This window comes from Delphinus delphis, chromosome 8 (assembly GCF_949987515.2).
Source record: "Delphinus delphis chromosome 8, mDelDel1.2, whole genome shotgun sequence".
Classification (NCBI taxonomy): domain Eukaryota; kingdom Metazoa; phylum Chordata; class Mammalia; order Artiodactyla; family Delphinidae; genus Delphinus; species Delphinus delphis.
In genome coordinates, this window is record NC_082690.1 from 97,376,941 (window position 1) to 97,401,260 (window position 24,320).

The 24,320-nt window shown below is 46.8% G+C and overlaps 1 protein-coding gene across 2 annotated transcripts in view; it reads left to right on the forward strand.

Moving 5' to 3' along the window:
* CSTPP1 (centriolar satellite-associated tubulin polyglutamylase complex regulator 1) overlaps positions 1 to 24,320 on the forward strand; it is a 188,290-nt gene that overhangs the window by 155,514 nt on the left and 8,456 nt on the right. For both annotated transcript variants that reach the window (XM_060017398.1, XM_060017400.1), the window contains one exon: positions 9,810 to 9,894. In XM_060017398.1, coding sequence (XP_059873381.1) covers positions 9,810 to 9,894 — 85 coding nt within the window. The remainder of the gene's footprint in view (positions 1 to 9,809; positions 9,895 to 24,320) is intronic.

Here is a 24,320-nt window from a genome sequence, read left to right on the forward strand (position 1 = left end):
GGAAGCAAGATAAAATAATTATGAGATAAGGAATAAGATTATTCTAGCCACCCACTGGCTGGAGCTGGAGAACTTCCATGAACTGTGCCTTTTGTTATGCAGGTGCCATCGCACCTGTGTGCCTCAAACACAGGAGAGTAATAACAAGAGTGGCTACTCTTTATTGAATGCTTGCCCTGTGCCCTGTTCTAGCACTTTAAGTTTACTATCTCTCTCTTTTTTTTAATCGTCTCTTTTAACCCTCTCAAAAACTCTTCATGATTAGTATTAGTATCATCTTCATTCATATTCATGTGATGATGATTATTATTCACTTTCATTTCTAATTGGCTTGCTCAGTGCCACCTGGCTAGTTTAAGAACCATGATTTAGATCCTCGTAGTATTAGTATCATCTTTATTCATATTCATGTGATGAGTATTATTATTCACTTTCATTTCTAATTGGCTTGCTCAGTGCCACCTGGCTAGATTAAGAACCAGGATTTAGATCCTCGTCGGCTGATTCAGGAGCCTGCACTCTTAGTGAGGCACTATATAAGACCCACTTAGGGGTCAGGGCCAGTGGGGTTTTCTTTTCTTTTTTTTTGGCCACGTTGGGTCTTCGTTGCTGCGCGTGGACTTTAGTTGCGGCAAGTGGGGGCTGCTCTTCGTTGTGGTGCGCGGGCTCCAGGCACGCGGACTTCAGTAGTTGCAGCGCGCTCGGACTCAGTAGTTGTGGTTCGCGGGCTCTAGAGCACAGGCTCAGTAGTTGTGGCGCACGGGCTTAGTTGCTCCGCGGCATGTGGGATCTTCCCAGACCAGGGATCAAACCCGTGTCCCCTTCATTGGCAGGCGGATTGTTTTTTGTTTTATAAATTTATTTATTTTTTATTTATTTATTTTTGGCTGCGTTGGGTCTTCGTTGCTGTGCATGGACTTCCTCTAGTTGCGGCGAGCAGGGACTACTCTTCGTTGCGGTGTGCGGGCTTCTCATTGCAGTGGCTTCTCTTGTTGCAGAGCACGGGCTCTAGGCACGCGGACTTCAGTAGTTGTGGCACGTGGACTCAGTAGTTGTGGATCACAGGCTCTAGAGCGCAGGCTCAGTAGCTGTGGCACACAGGCTTAGTTGCTCTGCGGCATGTGGGACCTTCCCAGACCAGGGATCGAACCCTTCGTTGGCAGGCAGATTCTTAACCACTGCGCCACCAGGGAAGTCCCGGGCCAGTGGTTTTTAAACAGTCCTCTATAGAGCCCAGAGTTTAAAGCAGTGCCTCAGGCCTTCTCCCGCAGCTTCCTCATCCCCACACCTCTAGCCTCAGTGAAGGCTATTGAGGACAAAGTTGGGTAAGAAGAGGTTTGTTTTTATCTATGTTATACATTAAGGTTCCTTATAAAATTTCCATTTTTAAAAAGTATATCTGTCTAGGGACTTCCCTGGTGGTCCAGTGGTTAAGAATCCATGCTTCCACTGCAGGGGGCCCGGGTTCTATCCATGGTCAGAGAACTAAGATCCTGCATGCCGTGCGGTACAGCAAAAAAAAAAAAAAACCTTCCAAAAAGTATACCTATTCAAAAATTTTGTTCAGCCCTCACATACCACAACATCCTTATTTTATAGGTGAGAAAATGGAGGTCCAGAAAACCTGTGGCCAGTATCATGTAAGTAGTTCTTTGCAGAACTCAGACCAAGTTCTTTTTAAAATGCTACCTCCGTTTCAAAAATTGAGTGAGGTATTCCAGATACACCACCACTGAGAGGGCAGGATTTTCCTCTCACCTTTACTTCCCGTGAGGCGGGAATGAAGTTCATTGTCCAACTCTTGTGCCTGTTTGACCGTTTCTGTTCAGTTAAGAACAGGAGCAGGTCACAGGAGGTTACAGCAGCACCTGCTTCTTCCTGGATAAAAATTACACCTTAGCTCTGAAATCTCTGCTTCAAAGCGCACACCCTATCCTCCCATTTCCAAACAAAAATGTGAAGGAGCGACACCTGATAGGGCTGGACTAGTTGGTCTCTGGATCAGAGTGCAAATGGTAGTGCAATGCTAGGCTTGAAATAACTTCCTCGATAGGCTGCTGGGCCCTTTGGGAGCTTATGGTGCCAAGATCCTGCTCTACATTTTAGTGTCCAAAGCTGCCTCCATTCCTCTGTAAACTGTCAGGAGACTGTGCGCCTGTGCCAGAGTAGCTAGCCCTGTTGCTGCTGAAGAGAGACTTTCTTTCCTCCTGGCTGGGGCCTCCTTCCATAATGCCACGTGGCTTCCCACCCTGGGCACGTGCAGCCTGTTGTGTTTCATGTTATCAAAGCTGTCTAAGACAGTGCCTCCCCCCAGAACCAAGCCTTGCCTTGGTCCTCCAACTCTCAGGAGCCTATCAGGATGTACAGAAGAGAAGGTAACACCCCAAGGTGTATACACAGTATAGAGGGTTCTTACATATCAGCCCAGCCCACTGGTTCAGTCCCACAGTGGTGGCTAGAGATGGCCATGGTTAGCCCCAAAACCCAATCAGATTGCCATTATGTGCCACACACAATCCCTGGGGAAGAATTTTCGGACCCTGATTAGAAATGCTCACATTTCTTTAAACCTTTGTATAATATAAACAGTTCCTGGGGAGTTTCTTTTATTCATTCTAAAAATTGCCATGAAATTGTTATTATATCTGATTTAGTGCTTTGCCTAGAACATATATACTGGCCAAAAAGTAATAGTCACTTGATGTTGGGCTTAGTCATAATCAAATATAAAAACTAAAGAGTCTGGCTTTCTGCCCCTGTTTGAACACACTACACATACTCTGGGGAGTAATGAGTTGGCAAAGGATAGTGTTAATAATGACCCCACAGGTGTCATTGGAAGCCATTGCTTCTCATTCCTTTTATAAAATCATTTCCCTTTCAGTAAACTAATTACCATTTTCCTCCATTTACAATATAAAACAACAGTGCTGTCAAAGAAGATAAAATTGAAGAACACAGTCTGCTCTTCTTTGGGGGTTTTGCTTGACAGGAACATGGCCCTAGGATGTGAGCAATCTTCCTGTGACTTTTGGTACCAAGTGCCACGTGGGGAGTGAAGCCGTCAGATGTCTGCCTCCTTCCTCTCCCCTCCCCCAACTCTCCCTCTCTCCCTTCCCCTCCTTGCAGAGTAGCACTGAGGTATTTACTCAGCTGTGGACTGGTACCAAAGCCTCAGTGCCCTGGGGAAAGGAAGGGGTGGTATGGTCATGCCCTGAATTATCCACGTCCTTCCGAGCATCTCTTGGCAGAGCGGCCTGTCTGGGGGTGAGTGTCATTTGGAATGAGCCTTCACAACCCCTGCATAAAAGAATATAAAAACAATTGCAGCTGAAAATTGGAGAGTCCACTCATGGACTGTGGTGTTCTCTGGCCTCTGTGGTAGTTCCTGTTGAGATCATGCAGCCAACCAACTAGAGGTTGTCCAGTCCTCTGGGATTCTCCGTGGCTTGGTAGCATTTCATTATCTCCAGCTCCAGTCTCAGCACTAGCTCACTCAGCCCTCAGCATGAAGGCAGTCATGCAAATGAACTCAGAGTAAACCCCAGTTCATCCTCCAGAGTTTTGGAGGTAAAAACCCTTGATTCAGGCTTTGGGGAAGGCTTCTCTGAGTAAGGAACAAAGGTATGGCCCTCATTCCTTCCATCTGGCACTCCTCCACTGGTCTCTTTTAGTGACACCACTCTGACCCTGGAAAAGGCACCATTTCCTAGGAAGAGCAGGAAGCATCTGAATCTTCAACCACACAGTGCCGCAGTTCTTCTGAGCAAACGTGTGGACACGTGTGGTGGTCTGAGAGGAGGATGTAGAGATGACTAAGCTACCCCCACAGAGCTTCAGAGACCAGAATTTCCACAGCAAGAAGGCAGACCAGATGTAGAAAAGATAAGAGAAGGTCTTCAATCCTTCTTTTCCAAGAAAGGAGGAAGTGAGAACGAATTAGCCCTTGAATATATTGGGCCTCAGTAATTTGTGACAAGATTACTTTTCTTAGCCAAATAACCTCACTATAATCCATCCAATAATAATACATCCAATAATAATCCATCCATCCAATAATAATCCATCACTCTCTAGGATTAGAGTAGGGCTAGCCAGGAAAAGAATACTTTGAGTCAGGGATTGGTTATCTTGAAAACTCCAGTATTCAAAACTCCAGCTAGAGTTGTAACAGTAGTAAAGTGAATCACTAAGAAGTAAACCCTAGGCGGCTTCTGATTTTCACGGTAGAATTGGTGATCTATTCCAATGAAAATAAATACTCGAGTTGATTGGACTGAGCACTTGATAAGAAAGTGCTGGGAGTCAGCAAGGCCATGGAATGTAGTTACGCCTTCCATAATGTATTGAGTTCACTGAGAGCTGTGGTACCTACCAACCGGGACGTTTTCCATTTTCAGCACTACAGCTCCTGGCACCTCCTCACACTGCCCTGAACTTACAGTCATGCCTCCTGTGCCTGGAGATCCCCCATCTCTGTGTTCACACAGTGACCAGAAACTCGTCCCTCCAAATTTTCATCTGGGTCACTGTGCGGTGCATGTTTTTATTCAATCATTCCTTCAACAGATATTTACTACTGTATGCCAGGCCTTGTGCTGAGGGCTTTCGTTAAGGCCAAAGATGCCTTAATTTCAGGACTTCAAGTTTTAACCAGTTAATAATTATTAAATAATTCTCCCATTTATTGAGCATTTTGCTAATTTTTCAGAAAAGTTCCTTATATACAAATTACCTCATTTGATTTTTACAACAATCACACTAGGTAGGTACTGTGATTAGTCACATTTCTAAGAGGAAACCAAGGTTCAGAAAAATTGTCTAACTTATCCAAGTCATACTGGTGCTAGGTAGTGGAGGCCAGGTTTCGAAGCCAGGTCATCTGATTACATAGTCTGTGCTCTGCACTAACCCAACTGCCCTGCCCAACTGGAGGGTATCTGTATGTTTAACTTAGATACTGGGTTGGCCAAAATGTTCGTTCGGGTTTTTCCATAAAATGTTACAGAAAAACCCAAACGAACTTTTTGGTCAACCCAATAAGTCTTTAACTTAGATGTAAAGTTTGTCAATCACCTGGCATAAACAATCCTATCATCAGAAGTCAAGTCCCCCACTAACCAGCCAGATCACACCTGCTAGAGTAGAACTTGCAGGACCTTTGGAGCTAGACAGGCATATGTCTGAATCTCAGTCCTCCCTCCTCTTACTAGTTCTGTCTCCTTGAAAAAGTAATTAACCTTAAAGAAACCCTAGTTTCTTTATATCTAAAATAATAACAGCAAATACTAACAGAGCACTTATGATGGGCTATTATTCTTAGTTCTTTTTTTTTTTTTTTTTTTTTTTTTTTGCGGTACACGGGCCTCTAACTGTTGTGGCCTCTCCCATTGCGGAACACAGGCTCCGGATGCACAGGCTCAGCGGCCATGGCTCACGGGCCCAGCCGCTCCGCGGTATGTGGGATCTTCCCAAACCGGGACACGAACCCGTGTCCCCTGCATCGGCAGGCGGACTCTCAACCACTGCACCACCAGGGAAGCCCTATTCTTAGTTCTTAACATTAGCTCACAACAACTGAATGATGTTGGTACCACCATTATACCCACTTTATAGATGGGGAAACTGAGGCATAGAGCACTTAAAGGTCAGTAATTTGAAATCAGTGGCAAAGCTTGGATTTGGACCCAGGCAGTCTAACTCTAAAGTCCATGCTATGGGCCACAATGCTGTACTGTGTTGCCTCCTGAGATGATAGGATTGAGGGTGTAGAAACCTCTGGTCCAGAGCCACACAGTCAATGGGACTATTACAAGGTTTAGAATAAGAAAATTTAACAGCTCTGACCACCCACAAAAAGAGTAGCACCAATTTGTGGGGAGTGTTCTGATTTTGATCTTATACCAAAGTCGTCTTATGTCTTTGCCTTTGAACTTTCAGGACCTGCTGGCTGAAGCTTTCCTAATTGTGGGGGGATTCCTTCAGAGAAGGCATCTGTTGGTACACACCGCTTACCTTCCCTGCACCTGCCAGGATGGAGAGCACCAGCAGGTGGGCGGGGATGAGAAATGGCTATGTAGCCACCAGCACAGGTGTACTCATCCCCCACCTTCCCATGGCCTCGGGCTCAGCAAAGGCTGTGGTGCTGGAGCTGCAGTCTTTCCTGTTGACAGTAATTAGAACCTTTCAGACTTAATTTCTTACATGGAAAAATCCCAATTCACTTGAATTGTCTCCTTGATCCAGTTCACCTGGAGCTATTTAGTTCCTGCAGTTTGTTTGGGGAGGAGAACAAGCTATTAAGCCTTCACACATTACCGTTGATAAGATCAAGGTGCGGAAAATGTTAGTTGGGTAAACTTTGGAGCCAGACTGCCAGAGTTTGAATTCCAGTTCCAGCAGTTAAGCATGATCTGAGTTTTTGTCTGTGAAATGGGAATAACCATAGTGAAGATTAGATAAGATGAGATGGCACAGGTAAAACCCTTGGAAGATCAGCGTCTGGCCCATAGTAAGTGCTCAGTAAATGTTAACTGTTAGTATTATTATCGTTAATTAAGCCCATCCAGCCCTTAGACCCCAGCCTAGGATCTTGCTCTGGGAAGCCAAGTCCCCTTCCTGTCCCCCAGGCTCTGGACCCTTCTCTCCTCACTTACCAGATGATTTCATCTCTCTATGCCTCCACGCCCTCATCTGTGAAATGTGGCTGGGAATGCCAGAGTCTAGAGTCTACTTTGTGAGGTTGTTGTGAAGGTTAAGTGAGCTAATTCAAAGCCTGAGCACAGAGCTCAGTGACTAGTCAGTCTCACTACTGTTATTCCTGAAGCACCAAGGGCTGCCTGGAAGGCAGATCTTTGAGATCTTGGAGAGCTCTTAGAGCCAAAGAACCCAAAATAGGCAGGAGCATTTAGGGTTAACCGATGCCTGAGTGTGAGCCTCTGGAGCTGGGGAGACCGCTGGCTTGTTGGGAACGGAGGAGGCATTAAATGAATGCAGACTGCAGAAGAGTATTCAAAACCAGGTTCGGCTCAAGCAATCTGACTGAATTTTCAAGGCAGAAAAACTTTAAAGGGGTTTAAGCATTTACACTCAGCAAGAAGCACCTTCCTCCTCTCCTGCCTTTGCCCCCAGGATTTAAAAACAAAACCAAATAGCTCCTGTTGTTTGGTGTTACTATGTTCTAGACATTCTGCTGAGTACTTTATTGACATCATCTTTTTTGATCTTGACTTCAACCCTGAAAGGTGGGTGTCATCATTCCCATTTTACGGATGAAAAACTGAGATTTAGAGAGATTGAGCAGTTTGCCCAAGGTTGCATACCTGGGAAATTGCAGAGCCAAGATTTGCACCCAAGCCAGGGGGACAGGAGGAGGACAGCTCCCATTTGTTCATCAGTGTTCTGATTTTGGAACAACACTTAGTGCTCACCATTCTCCCAAATACCCACTGTACAACCCAGGAGTGTCTCCAAGTGGCAGATGCCTCTCCCTTGAAATTATCTGGCCTTGATATTATCCTACTTCTACTTTAATAGAACTGCTGTCTTCCACAATTAAACTGGCCAAAGTTGTTTATCTGCCTGCACTTCCCGTTCATCTCTTTACCTGACTATCTTCCTCACTTTACATTGGGGATAGTCAAGTTCCAGAAGTGGTGAACAGGATGTATTCTGTTTTTCTGATGTATTTAGTATTTCCAAGAACTGTTGTTGCATTGGAGAAGTACAAAATTATTTTTGTAAATCATTCTTCTATGCTTAGGAAGCAAGTATTTGAAGCACATGAGTTAGAATATCATCAAGAACCTAAAAGAGAGCTGAGGGTCTGGAAACCAGGAGGCTGAGATCGATTTCCAGCACTGTCTTTCTTGATTGAATAAGGGGGTCATACAACTCTCTCGGCTTCTCATTTTCCTTTACCCTGTTTGTCTTCCCGAGGATATCTTGTAGATAATTTGGGGGATAAATATGAATAACTGTGAAATACTTTGACCCCCCTAAGAATGGTATCAGATCCATCCACCAAATCTTAGCCTAGAAAAGCATTAATGGGGACTCCCTTGTGGTGCAGTAGGTAAGACTCCAAGCTTCCAATGCAGGGGGCCTGGGTTCAATCCGTGGTCAGGGAACTAAGATCCCGCATGCATGCCACAACTAAGAAGCCCTCATGACGCAACTAAAGATCCCACGTGCTGCAACTAAAGATCCCACATGCCACAATGAAGATCCCGTGTGCTGCAGCTAAGACTGGGTGCAGCCAAAATAAATAGATTAATTAATTAATTAATTTTAAGAAAGAAAGGAAAAAAAGCATTAATGATTCAAAGATAGAACTTTATTTAGTTCCTGCCAGAACTCACTTCTCTCTATACAGGGGGTTTTGAAGTGAGAATAAAGTGGGAACATATTAGATTCAGTGGCTTTTCTCCCTTTCGTCTTTCCTGTCCCTCACCCCAAGTCTGCGAGCCCACAAGTGGCTATTACTCCTTCCCTTGAAGAACAAAACCTCCTACTAGGCTGTGCCCTAGGTCAGGCGAGTGAGGAGAGGAAAGTGCACACCCCACTGTGGCTAAGACAAAGGCCGCAAAAGCCATCTTGATCCTTTGACCTACATTGACGCTGAGTCTGTCGCTTTGTTGTCCCTGACTTTGGCAGTGTGGTTAGTCTAACTCTATGCCCCCAACTTGAATTGAGCCTTGATGAAAAAGTAGTAGGAACCCAGGCCTGTCCCTGGGGATTTGGGGTTTTTATCTTGGAAACGCATCAACCAAACTATCAGGGACAGGAGATCTGGATTCCTGTGGCTTGAGCTAACTTAGGTCCAAAGAAACCCAGTGCCTGTGATCATCATCTTCATTCCCCAAATGTGGCCATGCCCTCTGGATTCCCTCCTCTCACTCATGCTCCCAGTTAGGAGGGCTTCTGGGTTGCTTGATCTTGCTTTACCATCAGCACGTCGTTCCATATTTGAAATGCTTTGGTATATGGAATACTTGTGGATGGCAGCTGCCTGACTGATCTAAAATCTCTTGGCTTTGGGACATGCAGTAACAAAACAACTTTTAAACACCAGTGTATTTCCTCTCCCTTGGCATTCTATAAACCCCCCTGAGATTTACCTCTCTGGGTTTTCTCCTGGGTCACAGAGCCTCATCCTGCCTCATCTCTCCCAAAACACTGCTTCTGTATATCAGGAGTCACTTGGTTGCCTAGATTGTATATCTTGGACCTTGGTCTTGGCTTCCTAGAATAGGATGACCAGATTTGTGTGCAGCCATCCAAAAGGAGCCAGCCTGCACAGTACTGGATGACAGAGTAAGAAGGTCTGTGGGTTGCTATGCTGTATTCTTCTCCTCCATACGTTGCAAGACTGCATTTGTCTTAATACTGCTTGCAGATGTTCTGTGGATGGTCTTTGGGCATGTTGTGGTGAATGTTACCATGCCAGAGAATTTCAGCAAACTTAGCCAGCTCTGAAATGACTCATTCTTGTGGATTTGCATACATAAGAAGGCTAATGAAGGTACCCCTCTAATTCCCCCTTCTTACCCGACCATCTTTCAAACCAGTGAAGCTCCTTTGGCCAAAATGTTGTAGCTGGGTGCCTCCCATCCAGGAAAAACTTTGTAGAAATATTGATCTTAAAATCTCACCCTTGGAGGGTTAGTGGCTAATGCAGCCTTAACACTGACTCACCTTTAAAAGAGCAGATCTACGGAGAGTAGGTCTGAAAACCATGAAATGATCAAAAAGACAGCAGTGACTTCACATGCAGAGACCTAATGTGTTCCTATCCATTTCCATTCCAGATTTGCTGACCATGAGGGAATATCACTGCTTGCTGCAATTACTGTGCCCGGATTTCCCGCTGGAGCTCACTCAGAAAGCAGCCAGGTATGTCTCCTGGGCTTTTGAAGTCAACTCAGCCCCCTCTTTGGCCCAGGCTTCTGAGAGAAACCTGAACTGTATACAAACAAACATACCATTAGGGGAGAATGAAACTGATAGGGAAAAAACTGGCATTTGGAGAGGGGTCTATTTGGGATTTGCCCAAAAACATGATACTTTCTGCATTTCCAAATGGAAACCAAATGATCTTTGGTGGTTTCTGCGGGGAGTTTTATGGTCTGCAGATAGAGTTGGGAGGTGGTGAGACGAAGAGGCAAACACACACACACACACACACACACACACACACACACAGGCACATACACAAAGAAATATCCCTAGAGGAAATTCTGAGAAAATATGGGGCAAGTTTGACAGCGACTTGTAATAAAGGGGGTTGAAGTTCGAGACTGGAAAACATGAAGGTGATAAAGCCCAATTGAGGGAGGGATAAATTGTATTACTTATGCTAAAAGAAGGTTTTCAAGGTTAGTCCAGAACCAGGAAGACTTGGTAGAAATAGTTAGAACCCTCTAATTTCTGTGTTTGGTTTCACTGTCATTCACATTTTTTAACCAGATGAGGTCGTTGGGCTATGCCTCAGTTAACTTTTACTTATTTAACTGAAAACCTGAGCTAAGGCAGCAAGTGGAAGTATAGCAAAAATCTTGTTTTCTGAAAAATGCCAGAGCAGAGGATTTTTAGGAAAATACTCTGTATTATATCATATATGACAGATACGTGTCATTAGACATTTGTCCAGATCCATAGAATGTACAACACCAAGAGTGAATCGTAAATCTAAACTGTGGACTTTGGGTGATGATGTCTCAATGTAGGTTCAACGATTGTAACAAAGGTACCATTGGTGGGGGATGTTGATCTGGGGGAGGCTGAGCACGTGTGGAGGCAGGAGGTATATGGGAAATCCCTGCACCTTCCCCTCAATTTCACTGTGAACCTAAAACTGCTCTAAAAAAGTAAAATCTAAATAATAATTTTTTAAATGCCCAGCTTCCCTAAATCAATTAGTCAAGTATATTTACAGAGTAGAGTTGACTAGTGAACAGGGAGGGGCTTAGGGGCACCGACCCTCTGTGCAGTGGAAAATCCAAGTATAACTTACAGTCAGCTCTCCATATACACAGTACCTCCATATACATGGCTCTGCATCCGTGGGTTTAGCACCTGCAGGTTCAACCAACCGCAGATTGCGTATTTGCTGTTGAAAAAAAATCCACATATAAGTGGACCTGTGTAGTTGAAACCCAGGTTGTTCAGGTGTCAACTGTATATTCACATCCATCACCACAGTCAATTTTAGAGCATTTTAACTACCCCACCAAGAAATCCAGCACCTCTTAGCCATTACTCCCCAATCCCCCCATCCTCCCTAGCTCTAGACAACCACACTCTGTCTCTATATATTTGCCTATTCTAGACATTTAAAATAAATGGGATCGGGCTTCCCTGGTGGTGCAGTGGTTGAGGGTCCGCCTGCCGATGTAGGGGACGCGGGTTCGTGCCCCGGTCTGGGAAGATCCCATGTGTCGCGGAGCGGCTGGGCCCGTGAGCCATGGCCGCTGAGCCTGCGCGTCCGGAGCCTGTGCTCCGTAACAGGAGAGGCCACAACAGTGAGAGGCCCCCGTACCGCAAAACAAACAAACACACACAAAAAAATAAATAAATAAATAAATGGGATCATATGATATATGGTGGTCCTTTGTGACTGGTTTCTTTCACTTAGCCTTGCTTTCAAGGTCCATCCACATTGTAGCAGGTCTCAGTACTTCCTTTCATCAAATATTTCTTGAGTGCCAATTTTGTGCCAGGATCTATTCTGCATATTAGGGGTACAATGATGAATAACATATAGTTCCTGCCCCTCAAGGAGCTTGCCATTTGATTTAGAAGTGGATCCCTTGGGTACCGATCACGGCCTGCCACCACTGTGTGTCACATCACCTTGGTTTCTGTCACTGCACAGCAGCCTCCGTCCTCCTGTCCCACTCCTGAAAGGTAGCGGGCGAGTGTGAGGGTGAGCCTTCTGTATGATTTTCAACCCCACCAGCCCCGTTTTTGCATTTGCCCCACCCATCTCCCAGACCCTTCCAAACAATCTGATGTGTGTAAGCATGGCAAGATTAGACTAGAAGGAATAGAACCCTCTAAGATCCACAGATTCGTACAATTATTGATACCAAGGGGCTTCTGGAGTGGCATTCCCCTAGCTGTGTCAGAAGCTTACCTCCTCCGCAAGAGGCCTACTGTTCAATAGAAACTTCAGACCTTTCCATTTGAGGAAGAGGAAGCAAGGTAACCAGTCCATGTCAATAGCAGGGAATGTGAGGGGATGATGGGGATGCCAGTATCAACAACAGAAGGGCCCCAGGTGAGCCTCAGGATACTGGCTACAAAATTAGAGATGAACTCGGGACTCAGGCTTTTGTGTCAACCCTGCCTCCCCAGTGCCCTGCTTTCCTCACTCCACTCCAGCTGGTGTGTGTGTGGAAAAATTGCATACATCCCAGAAAGTGCCCTCTGATTGTTTAAGCTATTATCATCTTGTCCTGAAGGTCAGGATCCCAACTTCCTCACACACAAACCCACGCTTCTGACCAGAACTGCAAATGGGGGTGGTTAGGCCTCCAAGGCAGTTACTCTAGCTGGAAGAGGCACTGCCCTCTCCTGTCTCACTGCTGGTCTCACTGTATTCATGGCCCTGAGGTCTGGGGACAGGCCGCAGGAGGAGGCTCCAGTCTCTGATGCTGTGCGCGTAAAAGAATGTAATCCACAGGCAGCTGTACGCCAGAGCCTGTTCAGCGGCAGAGCAGCTCCACATGCGCCTGACTTACGTGCGGCCAGCACCCTGGCCAGGCCCCGGAGCGGCAGGTGTGAGCCGGAAACAGGAGAGCAAAGAGCAAATAGACTCCATGACAGCGCCCAGCCAGAGATCCCCTCCACCGCACACACTCCTGCAGCAGTGGGAGTCGTTAAGTAATTTTATCCCTAAGTGGTCACCATAGCTTCTCTGTCTCCAAGGACTGGGAGGCTTTTCTGACGGTTAAGAACATTCAACTAGAGCCGGAATTCTTGAGTTCAAACCCTGGTTCCACAATTTACCAGCTTGTGCCCTTGGGAAAGTTATTTAATTTCTTTGAGCCTCAGTTTCCTCATTTGTAAAGTGGGAATAATCGAAGAAGCATATAATGTGCTTAAAATAATGCCTGGCACAGAGCAATGTTAGAAGCAGTGGTATTAACCTTGACCTTTAAGAGCACAGGCATCATAGGGTTAGAAAGACCTGGGTGTACACACCACCTGTGCTCTATTAACTGGATGACCTTGAGGATCTCTCTTAACTTCTACAAGCCCTGTTCCCCTATCTGTAAAATGGGGCTAATAATAATAACTAACTCAGGGCGGTTGTAAGATTTCAACAAAAAATTATATGTAAATTGCTTAGCACATTATATAATCCAATAAATAATAATTTCTGCTGTTAAAATAATGTTAGTATTATTGTTATTACCAGATTTTTTTAAATAAGTGAGAAGTCAGACATAGAGAGCAGATTTGTGGTTGCCAAGAGGGAGAGGGATGGACTGGGAGACTGGGGTTAGTAGATGCAAACTATCACATTTATTTATTTGTTTGGTTTTATTTATTTATTTATTTATTTATTTTGGCTGCATTGGGTCTTCATTGGCTTTGGGCTTTCTGCATTGGGCTTTCCCTAGTTGCGGCGAGCCAGGGCTACTCTTTTTTTTTTTTTTTTTTTTTTGCCGTACGCGGACCTCTCACTGTTGTGGCCTCTCCCGTTGCGGAGCACAGGCTCCGGACGCGCAGGCTCAGCGGCCATGGCTCACGGGCCCAGCCGCTCCGCGGCATGTGGGATCTTCCCAGACCGGGGCACGAACCCGCGTCCCCTGCATCGGCAGGCGGACTCTCAACCATTCCACCACCAGGGAAGCCCCGAGGCTACTCTTCATTGTGGTGCGTGGGCTTCTCATTCCGGTGGCTTCTCTTGTTGCGGAACACAGGCTCTAGGTGCACAGGCTTCAGTAGTTGCAGCACACGGGCTCAGTAGTTGTGGCACGTGGGCCCTAGAGTGCACAGCCTTCAGTAGTTGCGGCATGTGGGCTCAGTAGTTGTGGCACACGAGCTTGGTTGCTCTGTGGCATGTGGGATCTTCCCGGACCAGGGATCAAACCCATGTCCCCTGCATTGGCAGGCAGATTCTTAAACACTGACCCACCAGGGAAGTCCCAAACTATTACATTTAGAATAGATAAGTAACGAGGTCCTACTGTATAGTGCAGGGAACTATATCCAACCTCCTGGGATAAACCATAGTGGAAAAAAATATTAAAAAAGAATGTATATATGTGTATAACAGTCACTTTGCTGTACAGCAGAAATTAGCACAACACTGTAAATGAACTATACTTCAATTAAAAAATTAAATAAGTGAGAAGTTCCTGGGTTCCCTAAGGCAGTGGTTTCTGGCCTTTTTTCCCTTCACAAAGTTCAGAAAATAATATATAACAAAAAGTAGGGTAAAGACAGGACTGCCTGTGTCTCCTCCCTCCTGGGCCGGGGGGACCATCACACCTGTAATCCATTCAAGGCCCAAATGACACAGGGGTGGGAAGCTTCCCTCCAAGGGTGAAGATTTAAAGCAGTGGTTCTCCAACTTGAGCGTGAATCAGAATCACCTGCAGGACTTACTAAACCGCGATGGCCCAGCCCCATGCTCAGAGTTCAATGGGTCTGAGGTGGGGCTCAAGAATCCATATTCCTTATAGGTTCTTAGGTGATGCTCATGGTCTGGGACCACACTTTGAGAACCACTTTAGAGCATTGCATGCCAACCTCTTTCTGGCATTTTAGAATTGATTGCATTAAAAGGAATTGCTTTTCCTTCTCACTCTTGTCATCTGAAACACTAACTCACTTCTCCCTCACTTAAAGCCAGATTTCCTAGTGAGTAATATATGTTTAACAGGAAAAGCTCTTTTATCATGGTTATATGCTGAATACATATAGTGCTTCAAAAGCACATAAACTCCTCTAAGGAATCTAGTTTTAGACCTAACAAGTCACCTCCATTTAAGAGAGTCATTTTTCAGCTGGTCCCTGTATCACAAAGGTTGAATGGCCTAATGGTGTAGGACTCAGGTGCTGGAGCCAGACAGCCCTGGGTTCAAATCTCACTTCCTTCACTCATAGGCTTGTGACCTTGAGCAACTCCTCTGAGCCTCAATTTCTTCATCTTTAAAATGGAAATATAATAGCACCTGCCTCATAGAGTGTTTTTAGGATTTAATGAGATAATGCATGTAAAATACGTGTCACAAAGTCTTTTTTTGTTTGTTTTGTTTTGTTTTTTTGGCCGCACTGTGTGGCTTGTGGGATTTTAGTTCCCGAACAGGGATTGAACCCGTGCCCTTGGCAGTGAGAGCACAGAGTCCTAACCACTGGACCACCAGGGAATTCCCTTACCTATTATTTATTTATTTATTTATTTATTTAGGCTGCATCAGGCCTTAGTTGCGGCACGCAGGATCTTTCGTTCTAGCATGCGAGCTCTTTGTTGCGGTACTCAGGCCTTTCTCTAGTTGTGGTGCGTGGGCTTGCTAGTTGTGGCTCATGGGCTCAGCTGCCCCATGGCATGTGGGATCTTCATTCCCCGACCATGGATCAAACCAGCGTCCCCTGCATTGCAAGATGGATTCTTAACCACTGGACCACCAGGAAAATCCCTCCCTTACCTATTTTTAAAGAATATAATTATAATTAGTAAGTGGGGAGTGATACTTCATTCCTATATTCATTTTTCAAATGTTTACTGAACATCTACCCTCTGCCAGACCTCATGCCGTGCCCTGAAGATACAGCTTTATGCTCTCTTGATGTCTTTCTTTATGCTTCTCCTCTGCAATATCATCCTGCATAGATCTCCTCCCCAGATCTGACCTGCCATCTGACAGTGTCACTGTTGCCCCAAAGGTCTTTCACCTAAACAGACTATCCTTTCCCTCCCCATTCTTTCATTTACCAAATTGAGTGCCTGTCATATTGCCAGTCGTGCTTGTGGAGGGGCTATGACAATGTTGCTCCAGCCCTGGAAGAACTTACAAACTGACAGAGCAGCAGACATTAAATAAACGAAGAGCTAAGTGCTATAGGAACATATAAACAGGATACCCAGCCTAACCTGGGGAATCATGAAAAACTTGTCCATAAAACAGAGATGTTGAACCTGAGACCTGAAGGATTAATAAGAGATGAATTTGCCCTATCAACTACTAGGACTGATTATAAGGCCATCATAATGCCAACTAAAAATTTGGAACTTGCCATCTGCCTTTACAAGGATTAAGCCACTACAGCCGCTGACCTTCAACACACCCTGAGTGGGATTCAGAGCGGAGATCAGGAATGAAGCGCTCTGTGCTCTGGGGAAAAATGGCAGAACAGGCCTTCAGATAGTTAGATTTTTTTTTTTTTTTTTGGCCATGCTGCATGTGGGATCTTCCCCAACCAGGGATCAAACCCATGCCCCCTGCAGTGGAAGCGCAGAGTCTCAACCACTGGACCGCCAGGGAAGTCCCAGATAGTTAGATATTTTCAAGGGAAGATTTTACGAGCCCAATTCTTGCATCTCCTCATACCTGAAAAGGCATTAAAATCATTAATGGAGACACCTGTCCTCATGACCAGCAGTAAACTTCACAAGACTAGTGACAGCCTTCTGCAAAAATGTGTGCTGGATTGCATGTACGTCCCCTTCACCAAAATCACATATATACCAACCTTCCCCCCTACCTCTCCAGAGCAGTTTCTCAGAGCTATCTGATATGCTATCTCCCAGGCCGTAGTCCTCATTTTGCCCCAAATAAAACTTAACTCAAAACTCTCACGTTGTGCATGTTTTTTTCAGTCGACAGTTTATCCACATACGATAAAATAAAATTAGCTCCCTACTTCAGACTATATTCAGAAGTCAATTTCACATAGATTACAGACCTAAGTGTAAAATGCAAAACCGTAATACTCTTAAAAGAGATTAGGAGAAAATATTTTTATGGCCACCAGGTAGTTAAAAAATTCTTAAAACAAGATAAAAATTCTTAAAGCCCAAGCCCAGTGGACAAGGTTGATAAACTGACCACAAGCAGAATTGCATTCACTTATTCAATCATTCAGCCAGTGTTCATGGAGAGTGCCTGTTCTGTGCCAGGCACTCTTCCAGGTGCTGAGGACAGAGCAGTGAACAAAACCGAGCCCCTGCCCTCGTGGGGCTGACATTCTAGAGAAAGGGGAAGTATCTGCTAGGAAGCACGAATTCCCTGATGGCAAAGTGAACCCTAGCCACAGCAATGCAAGTGTTGAACCCTAACCCGCAGGACTACCGGAGAATTAAGATTAAAATTTTCTGTTCAACAAAAGATGCTGTAAACAAAGTTGAAAGACAAGCCAGTGACTAGAAGATATTTATTACATATGTAACTAACAACAGATTAGTCTGCAGAGTTTTTTAGTCTCAAGAATGGTTTATGGGGGACTTCCCTGGTGGTCCAGTGGCTAAGACTCCGCGCTCCCAATGCAGGGGGACTGGGTTTGATCCCTGGTCAGAGAACTAGATCCCACATGCCACAACTAAAGATCCTGCACACCACAACTACAAAGATCCCGCATGCCGCAACGAAGATCCTGCACACGGCAATGAAGATCCTGCGTGCAGGAACTAAGTTTAAGACCTGGTGCAGCCCAGCCAAATAAATAAATTAATTAAATTAATATTTTTTTAAAAAAAGAGTTAAAAACTATTAAAAAAAAAAGAATTGCTTATGAAGAACTCCTACAAATCAATAAGAAAAAGATGAAGAACCTCAGTAGAAAAACAGTCCAAAGATACAAACAGATAATATATAGAAGAGAAAACCCTAACAATTAATAAACATTTGGGCATATCTTCATGGCCAAACTCACTGGTATCAAGGAAATGCCAATTAAATTGAGATACCACTTCACAGTCATCAAATGGGCAAAAATTTTAAAGTGAGATAATACAAGTATTGGTGAGAATGTGGGACAGTGGGAACTCTCCTAAACTGCTAGTGGTAGTGTAAATTGGTATAATCACTTTGAAGCAATTTGGGCACATCTTAAAAAGTTCAAGACGTGTGCCTGGTTATAAGGAGACATGCAGCATTATTTGTAATCGCTACCAATGGAACCCTCTGCCCGTCCCTATGCAGTAGAAAGGACAAAGTGTGCTATCTCCATTCTGTGGAAATCTATAGAGCAGCTAAAATGAATGCAGGGAGCTATATATGCATCAGCACTGATAAATCTCAAAATGTCAGGTTACCAAGTGATGCATAGAGTCTGAGAACAAGCAAAACAAAGTTATATAATATTTTAACAATGTAGACATTTGTGTGAGTTAATATAGTATGGAAACATGGGAGGGATGCCAAGCCCAAGTTTAAATGAATGAATGCTAAGCCCTCAAGCCCCAGTGACGATCTCTGAGGAGGAAGGTAGAGGAAGGGGATGAGGGAGGGTGTCCAGGTGTCCAGGTGTTTTAATCTATATGTGTAATATTTTACAAAGCTTTTAAACATTGAAGCAAGGGTGGCAAAATGTGAAGTTTTGATGAAGTTAGCTAGTGGGTATACAAACGTTTGTTATGTTAGTCTGTGTAATTTTTTTGACGTTTTAAATATTTTATTTAAAGTGAAAAGGGGACTTCCCTGGTGGCGCAGTGGTTAAGAATCCTCCTGCCAATGCAGGGGACACAGGTTCGAGCCATGGTCCGGGAAGATCCCACATGCCGCAGAGCAACTAAGCCTGTGCACCACAACTACTGAGCCTGCACTCTAGAGCCCGCGAGCCACAACTACTGAGCCCACATGCCTAGAGCCCGTGCTCCACAACAAGAGAAGCCACCGCAATGAGAAGCCCGTGCACCACAACGAAGAGTAGCCCCCACTCACCGCAACTAGAGAAACCCCGGGCACAGCAACAAAGACCCAATGCAGCCAAAAAAGTAAAAAATAAAGTGAAAAGCGTGGGTAGGATTTAGGGAGGGAGCAGGGAGAGGGAAAGGCCGTCTAGGGAAAGTAAGCAGCCTGGAAAGAAGCCCCTCTTTCTCCAGTGAGGACCTAGGGGAACTGGGGAGTCAGTGGGCCTGGAGTTTGAGGAGTTTGGGGACTGGGAGAAGAGAGGGCCTCACAGGCCATGCACTGGATTTGGGTTTTTATCCTAAGATCATGGAACATTCCCCCACCCCCACCGTCTGTAAAGCTTCTTGGGAGAGACAAGGATAATGGAGCTGAAGTGGCCAAGCGGGGCCTTCACGGTGTCTGCAGGGAAGAAGCAGTATCCGGGCCTAAGCCTCCAGCCCTCCTGGGGGCCACGGCTCTACACCAAGGGTGGGAGGAGGGACAGCGCCACCGGCAGGAGGTGTTATTGCCACTTCTTTCTGGAAGCAGCTGCAGTGGCCTGGGAACTGTGGTTAGCGTCAGAGGGGCCTGTGTTTGAATTACAGCTCTTTTGCTTCTGCCTTGAGACCTGGTCAGGTTTCTGAACCTCCATGTTCGCGGTAAAGATATCCACCGATCTCACCTCATAGGATTAACGTGAGAAGAAAATGCAATGACAGATGTATGGCGCTGACCAAGTAAGGCCTTAACGAATACCGTGTTGCTGTAGTTGTTGCTGCTTCCCACACTCTCTGGATCCAGCTTCTCAGGCACCACAGGGCAGGTGGGATTGGGACCCCCTGGAGATGCAGGCCAGAGCCCAGGGAGAGCCATGACCTGGACACCCCATGCTGCTCTGAGGGCCTGAACTTGGAGGCAGCTTGTGAGGCACAGGGGTGCCTCCGACACAGTCCAGAAGAGGGGCAAACCTGAGGAAGTGTCACAGGAAACCCTGACACCACCTGGAGAAGGTGGCCAGGGTGTAGTTTCATCCTCACTCATGGCCCTGACTTTAAGACATAGTCCACAGAGGTGTCCCGGGATCCCAGACAGACTCGGAGACACGCTTCAGCTGCACCCATGAAAGACGCTGCTCATGTGACCTCCCAAAGGAAGTGCAGTCATGGAAGCGTTCCTCCTGGCCCTGGCTTTGGCCTGGCTTCCCCCAAAAGTGGACTTGAAACAGGATAGCTAGCTCCCGCCTGAGAGCCTCTGCCCTGCCGGGCGCTGGCAGCACCTACTTCCTCTGAGCTATATTTTCATTTGCTATTTTGAGCCCTTCCATCACCTGAAACCAGCTAGAACACTTATTGGTAGCAGCTCACACTTATTTTGAGTGATTACTCGTATATAATAATACAATAGGCACAGTATATCACCATGTTGAGTCTTCACAAGAATCCCGTGAAAGAGGAACTATAATCATCCCCTCTTTACAGATAAGGAAATGGAAACTCCAGGAGAAAACATAACTCGCCCAAGAAAAGGTAACTTGGCCAGTCGGTTCTAGAGCTGGGATTTGATCCCAGGGCCGCTAACCCAGAACTGCACACACACAAAAAAAAACAGGTACAGCTCATGCCACTAGACCAGAGATACTGACCCTTAAGGGGGAATAGGAAGCTGGTAAGTCAGTAGGTTCGGACTGAAAGCTGTTTGCTTCCTTGGCACCCACTTAACTCCAGCCAGCCAGCCCATCCCAGCTGTTGGAAGTCAGCATGGGAGTGAGAGCACGGCCAGCCCCCTTGGGAGTAGCTCAGACCCTGCCAAGTGCTCTTTCTCCATTCCAGTCGCTGCCCTGGACTCCACCCTTCACATGGTTCTGCTCAGAGCCAACCTGAGCTAGAGTGCCTTTACTTGTCCCCGGAGTTCCTCTCTCTAGCCCTGAGGCCTGGCCGGCAGGGATTCCTCCACGATCCAGTGGATGTGCACAGACTCTCGTTGGCAGCAGCTTCCTGCTGGCTCCACTTCAAAGCAGGGGCGGCCTGTCTCCTGCAGGTGTCAGAGGCAGCCGGCAGGCCAGCAGGAGGCCTCTGGCAGGAAGGGGTTTTGAGCCAACTGCCGTCAACTGGAAAACAGCACACGTGGATGACCTGTCTTCAAGAAACTCCTCTTGAGCCCTCGGGGGCTGGTGACAAGTTTGAGTTCAGGGTGGAGCAGCTGTGGGTGGGTTGTAGGGCCTACAGCCTGGGGTTGGCCCTGTCACCAAAGGCAAAGACAGACCTGTAGCCCCGTGCCTGCCTTTTCCCACAGTTCTGCCAAGACTCCAATGCCAGATGCCCAGAACTTTTATGGGTCAGAGCATCAGTCTGGAGATGGACAATGCAGCATATGATGTTTCTAAAAGCACCTTTTTGTAAGTCTTTCAGACTTTTCTGCAGCGATGGTCCTCTGAACAGCAAACTTTCCCCCCAGCAGAACCCGCATTAACAGGAGAAGCTGTTAGTTCTGTCCACCCTTGGGATGACACTCTCTCAGGGCTAGAAGGAGCTCTTTCATACTTTCGGGAAGTATTCTGCTTGAATATCTCCAGCAACAAGCAGCTCACTCCCTCACAAAGCAGCCATAATCCCAGAGATGAGCATCTTCAAGTCTTCTAGAGCCAAACTCTAGACCCCTGTGACATCTCCCTCAGAGGCAGCCCTTCAAGAGTCGGGCCTCGGCCTCACTTCCTCCTTCATCTTCTCTTCCAGGCTAAAGGAGCTAAAGGCAGTCATCTGTCTGATATCCTGGTGTGCAGACTCCACCACTCTGACCTCCCTATTCCGTGACTCTAGTTTATTCCCCTTAAATGGACTGTCCAGAGCTGGATGTAGGATCCAGAGGTCGCCTTGCCAGGGAAAGAGAAGAGGGAATACCGCAGCCTCTCGTAGTCATTTGTTCATGCTTTCCTTCATGCAGCAAATACTTACCGAGTGCCTACTGTGTGCCCTGCACCACACTGGCGCTTGAGTCAGGCAGCGAACAGAGAGACAGAGGTGTAACTTGGTGGATCTTACAGTCCTGGGGCAAAGACAGACACGAACAGTGTGAGGGGGTCACAGAGAACTGTGGAAGCCAGAGCAGGGAGGCCTACCCTCGCCTTCCCAAAGGGGTGCTCTGTGGCTGCACCCCGAAGAGTGAGGCGGCATCAACCAGGTCGGTGAGGAGAAGGGCATGGGGGGCAGGAGGAAGGAAGAACTGAAGCATCTGTGTGGCTGGAACATCGTGAGGGACCCTGCCTGGGGCCTCCGATGAGTCTAGAAAGGTGAGCGGAGGCAGAGGGCAGGTCATGCAGGCTCATAAGCCAGGATAAGGATGGGAGACTTTGCTCTAAGGGCAATGGGAAGCCCAGGAAGGGTTTCAAACAGAGTTGTAAGATGGTCAAATTCACGTTTGGAAGATCCTTCTGACCACAGTATGGACACTCAATTAGAAGCAGGCAAGAGTGTTGCAGAAAACTGGGTAGGAGGTCGTTCCGTTGTCCAGGAAGCAGAGGTGGAGGTGGGCGTTGGATGGGGGCTGTGGAAATGGAAAGAAGTAGACAGATGCAAGAGAAATGTCCAGAAGAGGACTGATAGGACTCGGTGACTGACTGATGTGGGGCAGGCAAGGAGGGGAGTTTCCAGGATGTCAGGAGGACTCCATTTTCTGGCTGAGCAGAGGAGCGTTGCTGTTAATGGCAGCTGAGATCCAATCGGCTTCTCGGGCAGCCAGTCTCATTGCTTGCAATCAAGAAAACCCCTCAGTCCCAGGCACAGGTGCTGCCGGGATCCCAGCCACCTGTCCCTCAGAAAGAAAGCCCCTGCTGCCCGTGTGCCTCCCCCAGCTAGCCTGCTGGTGCCTCCTGACCAATCTGAGTCTCAGCCCACCGGGGAGCAGGGGCCAAAACCAGAGCACACGCAGGGTCGCCCCGCTCCCACGGAGACCGCTGCCACCCTCTCAAGAGAGGGAGCTACCGTTCCTAGTCAAGAATGGCTACCCACAGAAAGCTGCAGCCGGGCCGGGGCTGGAAGGGCGGGCCCTGCTTGCAGCTGCCAGTCCTGGCTGCGGCTGGGAGAGGAAGATGCTTATGGCAATTGGCTGGAAGCCCTGGCGTGGCAGGGCCTGTCTCAGGAGCATGACGATCAGCAAGAATTACAACTTCTGGAATTAAACAGTGGTGATGATTGTGCAAGTCTGTGAATATACTAAAAAATACTGTACACTTTTGTGTGTGTGTGTGTGTGTGTGTGGTACGCGGGCCTCTCGCTGTTGTGGCCTCTCCCGTTGCGGAGCACAGGCTCCGGATGCGCAGGCTCAGCGGCCATGGCTCACGGGCCCAGCCGCTCCGCGGCATGTGGGATCTTCCCGGACCGGGGCACGAACCCGCGTCCCCTGCATCGGCAGGCGGACTCTCAACCACTGCGCCACCAGGGAAGCCCCACTGTATACTTTTAAAGGGTGAATTTTATGGTATTTGAATTATATTGCAATACAGATCTTCCTCGAGTTTCAGTGGGGTTATGTCCTGATAAACCTGTTGTAAGTTGAAAATATCAAAAGTCAAAAATGCGTTTTTACGCCTAACCTACCAAAGATCATAGCTTAGCCCAGCCTACCTTAAATGTGCTCAGAACACTTACATCAGCCTACAGTTGAACAAAATCATCTAACACAAAGCCTATTTTATAATAAAGTGTTGAATCTCTTATGTAATTGATTGAACACTGTACTGAAAGTGAGAAACAGAATGGTAGTCTGGTACAGAATGGCTGTCTGTGTCCACCCTGGTGACCGTGTAGCTGACCGGGAGCTGCCACCGCCCAGCATCACGAGGGAGTATGTCCTGCGCATCACTAGGCCAGGGAAAGATCAAGATTTAAAATTCAAAACATGGTTTCTACCAAATTCGTCTTGCTTTCACACCATTGTAAAGTCAAAAAACCTAAGTTGGGGCTTCCCTGGTGGCGCAGTGGTTGAGAGTCCGCCTGCCGATGCAGGGGACGCGGGTTCGTGCCCCGGTCCGGGAAGATCCCACATGCCGCGGAGCAGCTGGGCCCGTGAGCCATGGCCGCTGAGCCTGTGCGTCCGGAGCCTGTGCTCCGCAACGGGAGAGGCCACAACAGTGAGAGGCCCGCGTACCGCAAAAAAAAAACCTAAGTTGAACCATCGTAAGTCGGGGACCATCTGTATGAAATGAATGAATAAATAGGTAAAGAGAGAAATTGTAAATGGACGTAACTGCTATAAACAGGAGCACCAGGTCCCGGTTGATGATAAACCAAGAGGAGCCATGCAACACCTTCAAAGGCTTTGGTTCCCTTCGTGGTTTCCTGCTTGGGGGTATTCTCAGCCCGGCACTCTTCCCTAGCAATTAACTTCAGGCCATTCGGGTTCTCAGCTGTCCTGGGAGTGGGGCAGGAAGGAGACGTCACTGCCTTCTCTCCTCTGGGGCCTTTCCTTCCCTGTGAGCCT